The 12,282-nt window shown below is 35.6% G+C and overlaps 1 protein-coding gene across 1 annotated transcript in view; it reads left to right on the top strand.

Moving 5' to 3' along the window:
- The window catches only part of ZNF804B (zinc finger protein 804B), a 614,329-nt gene continuing 602,047 nt past the window's right edge, over positions 1 to 12,282 (top strand). The window contains exon 1 of the mRNA XM_008061461.1: positions 1 to 651. Coding sequence (XP_008059652.1) covers positions 544 to 651 — 108 coding nt within the window. The 5' untranslated portion in view covers positions 1 to 543. The remainder of the gene's footprint in view (positions 652 to 12,282) is intronic.

A 12,282-nucleotide genomic window follows, 5' to 3' on the forward strand; every position in this document is an offset into this window, starting at 1 on the left:
GCTTTGGCGCTCCCCGGGACTCACCGCCACTCTCCCCGCACAGGCAGCTGTTCATGCTTCTGCCGCTGCAGCCCCGGCCCGCAGCCCACGACCCAGCCCGGAACGCCCCGGCCCGACCTCAGGGATCCGCGCCTGAGCGGCCCCGGGCGTGCCCTTGGGGGCCTGGGCGGGGAAGGGAGGAGAGGGGCGGGGGGATTCCCGGTTTCTTGGCGGACCCTGGAAATTGTCCTTAAATAAATACATCCCTGCCCGAGGTTGAGCAGCCGCCTTGTCAGAGCAGCATGCGGACCGGCTCGCCGGGTCCCCTGCGCGCTCTGTGGCTGCCGCCGCCGTCGCCGTCAGAGCAGCAGCTGCCCGCAGCAGGAACCCCGCGCGGGGCGGGGAGCGGGGACGCGCGGCCGCCGCGCCCCCTGCCCACTGCTGGCCGCTTCCTCTCGGGAGGCGGCAGTCACCGTTGCTGCTGAGAAGCCAGCCCGCATTCCCAAGGCTGGTCGCCTGGCGAGGAATTTGGACTCTGAGCCTCCTGCCCGGACCCGGACCCACATGGCTTGTTACCTGGTCATCAGTTCGAGACATCTCAGCAATGGGCACTACCGGGGCATTAAAGGAGTCTTCAGAGGACCCCTCTGCAAGAACGGATCTCCCTCTCCGGTAATGTGCGCGCGCGCACAGACACACACAGACACACAAATGTTCATATCAACATAAATAGAGATACTGAGAGATATTATCCTGATCCAATGCGTATGTAGTGGGAATCTAAAACATAGAGCTTATCCATACGTGTACTATATCTGTTTGTTACAATTTGTTGACAGACTGTTACACAGAGAGGGGTGTGTATTTACATGTGTATTTTCAGTACAGTCAGTAGGCTCTATAGTGCTATGGATGTAAATATTTACGGAATGCAGTTAACTGCAGGGCTGTGAAGGTAGCTCCTCTGTGCTATGTCAACTTATGAATCTGCTGATTTGGACAGTGAGGAAAGTTTGAGTGGCACTTTAATGTGCTTTTGTGAAGTCATCAGTTGAGATTAATTTGGAAGAAATTAGTTTGATAATGCTGCTGTAACTTTATAAGAAAAATTCTTTAAAGATTATTGCCTCAGATCATTGGCAAAAGGAAAGGTGTTGGAGGTCAAAACCTGATTATATCCAGCGCTTAACTGTACATTCTTTAAGGGAAGAAAAGAGTTCTTTGTGGAAATCTGAGTTGAATGATTTGTTGTGTTACATACAAATCTATTAGCGTGAAATTCGAGGGACTGCTATTTAACTTACTAAAATGTCCAATTCAGTTACTATTCCGTTTACTCAAATTCTTTCTATAAAATATTTTTGTCCGGATTAAATGACTTAAATATATCACTTATTCATTTTTTGGTGTTACTATAGACTGATGTTTTAAAGATCCAAATGTGTTTCAGAAAATGTATGTGTTTATGTGTGTGCATAAGTTTTGAACTATTAGTAAGTGACTAGGTAGACCAACTTAAAGAACAACTTTTCTAGCTTAAAATTAAAAAAAAAAAAAACCCAGTATTTTAAGCCTGTATGATATAAAGAGGAAAAGCTTAAATTGTCTGATTTTTTTTATGTTTGTTACTTTCTGTTGTGGTTTAATGCTTCCTTAGCATGAATTATTCAAAACTGCAACATATTATTAAAACCTTTGATTAAGTGCTATATGTGATTTGCATGAAAAATAAAAAATCAGAAAGTACTAGTATCCAGAGATATCACTAGCATTCCTAATGACAAACTATTCCCTCACATGCTTTTATGTACTATAAAAAGTGAGTTATTGCAACTGCCCTCCTCCCCCCAACTACCGTACATGATACTGAATCGGAAGTGTTACATTAGTACTTACAATTAAACTCACAGAATTAGAAGGAACTTGGTGAGTTCAGGTTGAATAAAGCCCACATTTAAATCTTTCTGAGTAGCAGGTCTGAATCTTTCCTATTTTTAAAGATTCCCAGTATTGGAGTTTTCACAGTCTCAGCAAACTAATGTTCAACAACCCACGGTGTCAGGAGAATCTTCCTTACAACAAACTTAAATCCTTCAAATCCTCTTTCAGCCCATTCCATCTTGAAAACCTAAGATGTTCCACCTTACGCATAGCTATTATTTTCCAGTACTTTGGTAATGTCTGTGGTAGTCTCCCTAATTCTCCCTTTGGTTACGGAAATCTAAACTGGATAGTGTACTATAGCTTATGTACTTTGATTTCTCAGTAGAAAGGAGAATTACTTCATCATACCTGCATTGTTTAGTTTTATTTGAGTCAGTTAGACTACAGGGTTAATCTTCCAAAATCTCTAGGATTTGCAGAGAAAATTTCTGTCACATGATCAAAAAGTACCCTTTCTCCTTTGCTATCATCGTGGGTGTTTGAATGTGGATGAGAAATGACAACCCATTGTCCACAAGACTGTGTTGGCTGAGCAGGGCTCTCACCAGGTTGCTCCGCACCCACAAGACACTATTCTTTATTCACTACTGGGCAGGTTTTCACTAATGCATTCATTCATTTACTTTGTTATCTATGCTTAACATTTTGACTCATTGGATGATTCTCTCCAATGTTCACTTGTTCCAGTGTATTTAAATTACAAAGGCATCATTTAAAAATATCTAAATTAGCCTGTATGTGTACTTCCTCAACATGATTTGACTTATTTTGTCTTCTTTCTCTATGGAATTTGAATGACTCCTTCAAGATTTGAATAGTTTCTCACATGAGTTGAGCAGTGTGGGAAAAACTGGTGCTCATTGTCTCATTGGCAGGATGTTGAAATGAGTCTCCCAATAGGATGAGATCCTCTTCCCAGTGCACAACACTTAGTCTTTCTCCCTAAGTTAAATGGTCACCACATTTGCACATTTGAGTAGTTTCGTGATCTAGATGACTGTGTGTGTTGCCTTCTCTATCAATAAGTTGTGAAGCATGAAACTAAAAACTATAATTATATATCTTTTTAAAGACAGCAATACATATTCTCAGTTATTTTCAGTTTGATATAAATTTACTGATTTTTTTCCCTCAGTATAAATATTAAACTCAGAGATCCATAAAATACATTCATCTATCTTTTCCTTATTACACATAATTACTCTGATAGATTGGGATACTCTTACTTGATTTAACTGATTTTTACGATGTTTCCAATACTTCACATTTTGGTCATTATTTTACTTCACATTTTTACTTTTTACTTTATTTTTTAAGCAGGAAGTGTTCATCCTTTTTGTTTTATTCCACATTTTGTTTTAGTGGAGCTGTTTAAGAATAGTACACAGTTTTAATATTCAGGAAAACACAATTATTGAATGAGACTGTTTTTCGGTTCTTTTATAAAAAGGAGAAAAGCCACAATTCCTTTTTGACAATAATAGTTACTTCTTTTGTAGTTACAATTTAAATGCACCTGGACAATATAGATATAACATTTTATTATCTTGTAAATATAATTCTTCAATTATACAGTTAAAGTAGTTGTATAAATATTTTTGGGTTCAAATCATGTCTGTAAAGTCTGAACATGAGATTTTAAATTCAAAGTTAAAAAGATAATTATAATTATTTTTTTGTTTCAAATGATTTCAATTAGAAAATATATTGAATTATTATAGGGAATTCTTATAACAAATATCAAATGGCATGCTTAAGAGTAAAGCATTTTTACTCCCAAATGATTTTCACAGATCAGTAAACTGAAGATCCCAGAGTGAAATTTTACTTCTATCTTCAAAGTGAAAACATAGAAATGTCTTATCTATTGTAGCTCTCTTCTTTTTAGAGACTGTGCATAAAAGATAGGATACTGCTTTTTCATCCTAAATAGATTGTGAATAATTGATTTGAGATAGTTTATATTACTTTAAATCCAGGAATAGATTAAAGAAAAAACAAAGAGAGTGTTGCATAGTGCTCAATGGTAAGAATCTCTATTTTTATAAACTAAATGTGTGTTCTGCCACATTTTAGGATATTAATCCCCTAACCTATCTCAACTATAAAATAATATAACTACATAATGACTTTAAAAATCTGTATGGGATACATATGTATACATAATAGATAGATTGATACAGTTATCTGTACTAAAGCTCAAGAAGGACCTATAAATTATAGTCTTTCACCAACAAACATGTTAATAGCAAAACTTTCTTACTGTAACTGAAATACTCACTAACAATCTATAGAGGAATTCATTTTTGCGAATTTCTAAGATCTTCTATTAGCATGTTTGAATTCAGTAAAACAATATCTTCTATGTAACATCAAAGATATTTTTGAATTGATCTTATTTATTTTATGTAATCTAAAATATTTAAATTTCAATTCATTTTGAGTGTGGTTTATTATATCTTACTTAATCTGTGTGTGGTTAATGGTAAGGCTATCATTCAGGATACCTACTGATAAAATGTTAATAATAGCCATAGGTGTATATTTTACCTGTGGCACATGTTTAGCTTATTACTAATCTTTTGAAGCTTAAGTAAGGTGACATGTCTTAAGAAATGCTTATTCCTAGGAGCACCATAGTTAGACATCCAGAAATATGTATTTTTGGGAATGCCTATTGTCTTCTTCAAAAGCATTGGATGTGAAGAAAATTTTAGGAATTGTCGTCTAAGAGGTAGACTAGACTCAATTTTTTTTTTTTTTTTTTGGGTTGGAGTCTCACTCGGTCGCCCAGACTGGAATGCAGTGGTCGCTCCCGGCCGCCGCAGCCTCGCCTGCTGGGCTTCGGTGATCCTTCCGCTTCAGCCTTCCGAGTAGCCGGAATTACAGGCGCGTGCTACCACGCCCGGCTGATTTTTTGATTTATTGTAGAGATGAGGTCTTACTGCCCAGGCGGGTCTCAAACCCTTGGGCTCAGGCAATCCACTCACCTCAGCCTCCCAAAAGCGCGGGATTACAGGCTGAGCCACCGAGCCCGGCTAGACTCAATTTTTTATGTTTAGTGATCTTATCCTAAGTTGTATATCTGATTAAATTACCAAATAGAAGGAGGTGTCATATATATCAACAAGCATTTTAAATGTACCAAAAATCTTATAAAATTCCCTTTTAAAAAATTAGAAATACATATCTATAAATGAAGAAAGTTCTAGAAAAGAGAAATCACCTTAAAGGTGCATTTATCCAGAGAACTTCTTAAATGAGGGAATGAGTTGTTACACCCTTATCCTTTTTTTGAAAAAAAAAAACTAATGACTATTGTATCCAATTGTGTGTATTTTTTCATTATATTTAATAAGTCCATGTTAAACACATTCAAAACTGCTCTCAGCCTGATGTACTTTTCATGTGCCAAATATTGTTATGAAGACATGCCCTCCTGTAAAGAAGTCACCTGCCTCTTCTTCTTGAATTCATGAATATATAATACTGCCTTTCATGTTGAAACTTTCAGATGTTTTCAATAAAGAAGACTCAGTTACAATTCCTATAATACACTTTTTATATCAAATATAATATAAGCAACCTCCTTGCTTCTCATTGCTTTTTTCAACCCTTTCTTCCCTCCCCCAACTAACTGATTTCAGAAACTCTGTGGTTAGCATCTATGATAGCTGATGTTTTGTAGGGCTTAACAAATTTATGTTTATTTGACTTCGGAAAGCTTTCATAATAAGAAGGATCAAATGAGTATTTGAATGCTGTAATTTGTGATTTTTATTCTTATACTATGTTTATTTTGTAATTAAATTTGAAGGATAAGATTCCTTGATTTTTTCCTTTAGATGTAGAATTAGGATAAGCAATTTCAGGTTTCTGCTCAATAATTTAGAAATAAAATAAAAATTAAACATGTTGACATCATGTGTGTGATAAATGGGCATGGTATTTAACATAGAACTTAGCCATTTATAGTTAAAATAACAGTTAGTAGTAACTGAAATCTTTGTTTTATAACTTGCACGCGTTAGAATACTTATTTTTCAAGTGTTAAGCATTAACAGAGCTTGAAATGTCAGTAGTTTTAAAGAGAGCAAGGAGCAAGAAGAGTAATATGTATCTAAAATAACTTTATTAAGTGCATTTCAGTGTGAAGTTGTTTGTTCAAAATACATATTGTTATAATAATTCTTTCATATATATGTACATATCTTGTAAATACAATTTGAATAAAATTTGAAGTAATGTGCTACTTGGCTTGAGAATACCTATTGTTTGTAACAAATACAGTTTCTCATAAAAATTCAGGTAACCCTTATAAAATGACAGCTGACATCCTTTTGTACATAGAATTTGCAAATAAGGTTTGCTTGGTGAGAAAAATCTGAAGAGAAGTTAAATATTTGCTATGTTTTTAAGAAAAAGTATAGTTATGGTGATAATAGAGTAGAATAGAAATGCCGATTCCCATAGTCTCTCTTGCATTGGAAGTACTTATTAAACTTGAAAAGAAATTCTGGAAAGATGAGTTACTTCTTACCTTAGACAGCATTCTCAGTTGTAACTAAGACATTCTAAACTTACCAAAGACAAAAAATTTAAAAGAGTATTATGGTGTTTAAAATGGAAAAGGGCTTTTTGATTTGCTTTTTAAAATATTCATTAACGATCTTAATTTTCCCAGGATGGCCCTCTGATAACACGTATTGAACTAAACGCTTCTTTCATTCAGATTTGATATCTAAAATCTAAACATGCACTTCTGAAAAACAGATGATATATATTTTTTCAACACGAAAAATATAACTATATAGTTAGCTTTTTTCCTTTCTCTCTCTCTCTTAACTTTAGGCAGCCCAGAGAAAATTAGTAAAGTGATAGGAATTGATGTTGACCTTAAAAGCAGCACGACACACCCATCTCTGCCCATGTCCCATTTCTAGTCCAACTCTCGTTTTCTTTCTGATGGCTTTCATTCTTTTAAACTTTGTACTTTGTTGTTTTGATGTATAATGCTTCTTTCAGGTGACTTAGGTCTGTTGTCAAAATAATTTGGGTTGTAAATAATAAAATATAGAACGTCCAAATACAGGAATATTACTCAGAATTTTGCACTGGACAACTTTGAAGATGATTCATGGAGAGTGTTTGTTAATTTCTAGCAAGTATAATTAAGGCTGCCAATTTTTGCTTTGACAATTGGCAATTTCCTTTTGACAAATTTTATATCACTTTTGTGTGGGTGTAAGAGGCAGAATATAGTTTGTTTTGAAATGGAGATTGCCAGTTTTTTTTTTCTTTAAACAATCTTTTCCCTCATTATTCTCCTTGCCATCAACCCCTATTTTTTTCATTCACATAATTATCATTTTTTTCAGTATCTTTTTTGGTTCACACATAAAGATTGGCATACACTTCTAAAACCAGAAGTATTAGCCCCTGCAGTGGTGCGAACTATCCTATTCTGTCTGTGCCTCCACCCAACTAAGCCAGTTTATTCTCTGCTATTCTCCACATGTAACTTTCATCCGTAGCTCAGAATTTAGAACTTCCCCCATTCAGAACCCACCTACCAGTGTTCTTCCCCTGCCTTTCTTCCCACAACTATTACTCAGCACTTCACTCATCCTATGTACCTCCCTAGCACCAGACAGTCAGCTCCCCTTCCCCTCACTTACATATGTCCTTTCCAGATCTTCATTTTGCTATGAATAATTATATTTCCTAACGTCTTTCTTGGCAAGAAAAGGCTATATGCATTTTCTTTTTGTGAATGAAATAAATGTCATATGGTGCCTCTTTTTTTGAATGATGGAGAGGATGGAGACTCCCTTCATGTCAGACCCTTTCTGTTGATTTGCTTCATTTGCAAGTGAAGAGACATGGAGGTGGCCATATTGTTTATATTCATATCACGTAAAATATAAAATGTTCAAAATTCTTCAGTCATGTTTAAGAGTCTTTATGTTCCAACCTACATCTATGTCTTCAGCTTTAACTCTATTTTTCTGCATCATTCCAAACTTCAGTTATACTGAACTATTCAGAGTTCTTGAGTATGATGTATTTATAGACCTTTATACCATTGCACATGCTGTTCCCTCTGCCAAAAATATTTTTCCTCTTCAATTGTTGGGCTATATCTTATATGTTCTTGCAGTATTATCTAAGAAATTTGGTCCTCATGAGACTTTCTGCTGAGTTCCTTTTCGTGGGTCAAGTATATCTCTCACAGGCTTCCTTGGGTATCACTGAACTCTATTTGTTTATTGGTCTCCATTTCACATTAGGATATGAAGTCTTTGGGGTATGTCTGCTGTAATTCTCACATCTTTAAAGCTGAGCATTAGCTCTGTTTCATCACACTAAGTTAATCAAATGTATTGAATGAATGAATGCATGTGTGAATAACTGAAAAATGGACAAAACTATTCAATTCTTCATCATTGTGGACACGGCCACTGATATGTTTGATGCAACAATATAGCTGGTATAAAGATTACTGAAAATTTCCATCTAGCCGTTAGCCTTAATATTTGTCTTATGATTTAAAAGCTGCCCAAACAATACAATACTGTGAATATCTCTTATGTAACTTCACTGCAAGAAGTTTCCAGAAAATTGGGAATAGGTCTCTGAAGCATTAATTTTGAAGCTAGTGAATCTTAAGGACATCTTAAGTATATGCTTAGGGATTAAGAACATTAGCTTATACAAATATTTATTTTTATGTTTTTAGTTTCTATGATTTATTACACATAATCATAGTTGTCTTCACCTTTGGCACTGTTGGATTATTACTTTTAGAGTGGCAGTATTACATGAGGATCAAAAAAGAAAGGCCCTGGAGTAAAACTATGTTTTCAGATTCCATTTTTGTCATTGACTAGTAATTTTATAACCTCTCTTAACTTCAATTTTTATTTCCTCATGATGGGGAAAGATGGTCATTACAGTGTTTTGAGCTTAGTGCTTGATATTGAGTATTCAGTAAATATTAGCAATTATTATTACTTACCTGTGTGTGTTGATATGTTTACAAGCATGCACATCTGATGTTGCAGTGGGAAAAACTTTCAACAATTTCTATACGACTCTAATTGTGATAACTTTCTTTCTGTTAATTTAATAATTTAAATATAAAACAAATAGATTCCATTATAAATTTAATTGGTATAAATATGTTCCCTTTGGTCCTAGTGGTAGCTCCATGAAGAAAATTTTTTCATAGAGAACTATTCCCCCCAGTTATTCAGAATCTTTTAAAATGCAGCTTGTTCTACTGATAGATTAAGTGGTCACTGTTTTCTTGGCAGTGTTTCTCACTTTAGTATATATGAAGATCTTTTGGACAATTGCTTCAAGTGTAATTTAATACCTCCTATTAAACCAAGTTGCAAAGTGCTTTACTCTAAACCATTTCAGAACATCTTTTGATAAAAAGCCACAGGAAACTGAAGTTGGTGTACATAAATGGATGAAATTTGTACTTGAGTTTGTTAAACCAATTTTTTCCCATTGGCATATATTTAATAACTTCTAAGTGCATTACAAGTTAGGAACTTGATCATTCTTTTCCTACTTAGGATTGTGTAGTAAGGAGGAAATATAGTGATGCTTAATTTCTTTTTTTTTAAAAGAGAGACAACAATTCCCTGGCCAGTGGCCACTATAATATTTGAGATAGCAATATCCTGAAGCAGCCACAAGGTAGTTGTTGAATAATTGTTAATAATCTTCAATTGCTTGAATTTATTAGTCACATACTTCCCAACAATGTTTTGTTAGGATTTGTTCCTTTTCGGATCATTTGGGACATGAACATTGTCCATAAGGGAAGTATGGCCTTCTTCTAAACAATGAATTTTATTTAGAACATCCAGTCGTCTAGGTTTGACATACAAAAAGATAGTAATGCTCTAAAAATAGGAGAGAATCAAGTTGATGATATGGTCATTTTGTAGCCATCACCCAAATAGTGAACATTGTACCCAACAGATAATTTTTCAGCCCTTATCCCCCTCCTGGCCTTCCGCATTTTGAAGACCCAATATCTATTATCTCCCTCTGTATGTCCACGTGTGTCTGTTATCTGTTTCTCACTTACAAGTTAGAACATGCAGCATTTGGTTTTCTGTTTCTGATTTATTTCACTCAGGATAAATGGCTTATAGGTGTATCCATGTTGCTGGAAAAGACATTATTTCATTCTTTTTTATGATCACATAGTATGATTGTGTGTGTGTGTGTGTGTGTGTGTGTAACATTTTCTTTATCCAGTCATTCATTTATTGATGAACACTTAGGTTGATTCTGTGACTTTATTACTGTGAATAGTGCTGTGACAAACATACAAGTGCAAGTATCTTTTTGATATAACAATTTATTTTCCTTTGGGTAGATGCCCAGTAGTAGGATTGTTGGATTTATTTGTAGTTCTATTTTCAGTTTTTTGAGAAATCTCCATAGAAGTTATACTAACTTATATTCCTACCAACAGTGCATAAGCATTCTGTTTTCTCCACATCCTCACCAACGTCTGTTGTTTTTGGACATTTTTTTTTTTTAGAGTGGAAAATATAGTTAGTTTAGAAAGTAAGTTAGAGAGAGAGAAGAGAGGGGCGATTCACCTCCCCAAGGTAGGGAGGGGCAAAAGTCTTGACTTTTAATAATAGTCATTCTGGCTGGTGTAATATGGTTTCTCATTGTGGTTTTAATTTTCATTTCTCTGAGAATTAGTGATGTTGAGAATTTTTTATATGTTTATTGACTGGTTGCATGTGTTCTTTTGAAAATTTTTTTAATATCCTTTTCCCAATTTTTAGTGGGGTTGTTTTCTTTTTGAGTTGTTTTAATTCCTTGTGGATTATTGACATTAGCCCTTTGTTGGATGCATAGTTCACAAATGTTTTCTCCCTTCTGTAGAATTTCTGTTTACTCTGTTGACCATTTCTTTTGCTGTGCAGAAGCTTTTTAGTTTAATTAAGTCCCATTTGTCTAATTTGTTTTTGTAGTATTTCCTTTTGAGAATTTAGTCATTAATTCTTTGCCTCAGCCAATATCCAGAAGAGTACTTTTTAGATTTCTATAGCTTCAGGTCTTATGGTTAAGTCTGATCCATCTTGAAATAACTTTTTGATATGGTAAAAGTCTTATTCTTTTGCATATGGCTAGCTATTCAGTTTTCCCAGCATTATTTAATAAATAGAATGTCCATTTCTCAGTGTATATTTTTGTTGACTTGTTGAATCTCGGTTAATTTCAGGTATGTGGCTTTATTTCTGCATTCTCTATTCTGTTCTATTAATCCATGTTTTTTTACCAGTTTCATGCTGTTTTGGTTTCTATAGCCTGGCAGTATAATTTGAAGTCAGATCATGTGATGTCTCCAGCTTTGTTCTTTTTGCTTAGGATTGCTCTGACTATCTGGGCTTTTTGGTTCCATATGATTTTTTTTTTTTGGAGTTGGAGTCTTACTCTGTTACCCAGGCTGGAGTGCAGTGGCTTGCTCACGGTCACCGCAGCTTCGACCTGCTGTACTCCAGTGAACCTTCCACTTCAGCCTTCCAAGTAGCTAGAACTACAGGCATGTGCCACCATGCCCAGCTAATTTTCTGATTTATTGTAGAGATGAGGTTTTGCCAAGTTGCCCAGGCAGGTCTCAAACCCCTGGGCTCAGACAGTGCTCCCACCTCCACCTCCCAAATCGCTGGAATTACAGGTGTGAGCCACTGTGCTCAGCCTCTCATATGAAATTTAGAATTATTTTTCTAATTCTGTGAGACATGACATTAGTAATGTGATATACATTGTACTGAATCTGCATATTGCTTTGGGCATGATGGTCATTTTAATAATATTTATTTTTCCTAACCATGAACACAGAATGTTTATTTGTTTGTGTTATCTACAATTTCATTTCATCAGTGTTTTGCAGTTATCCTTGTGGAGATCTTTTAATTTGTTTGTTAAATACATTCTTATGAAACTTTACTGCAGTCATTTATTAAATCCAGAAGTCTCTTAGAGGCTCTTTAGGGTTTTCCAGGTATAAGATCTTATCAACAGCATATTGGACTTCCTTTTTTCAAACTTGTATGCTTTTTATTACTTTCTCTTGTCTGACTGCTCTAGCTAGGACTTCTAGTACTATGTTGAATAGGAATGAACATTCGCCGGGCTCGGTGGCTCAGCCTGTAATCCTGCGCCTTTGGGAGGCTGAGGTGAGTGGATTGCCTGAGCCCGTGGGTTCGAGACCCGCCTGGGCAGCGAGACCTCATCTCTACAATAAATAAAAAAAATCATCCGGTCGTGGTAGCGCATGCCTATAATTCCGGCTGCTTGGAAGGCTGAGGCGGA

This window comes from Carlito syrichta, unplaced genomic scaffold (assembly GCF_000164805.1).
Source record: "Carlito syrichta isolate Samal-C Ts95f unplaced genomic scaffold, Tarsius_syrichta-2.0.1 Scaffold305267, whole genome shotgun sequence".
Classification (NCBI taxonomy): Eukaryota; Metazoa; Chordata; class Mammalia; order Primates; family Tarsiidae; genus Carlito; species Carlito syrichta.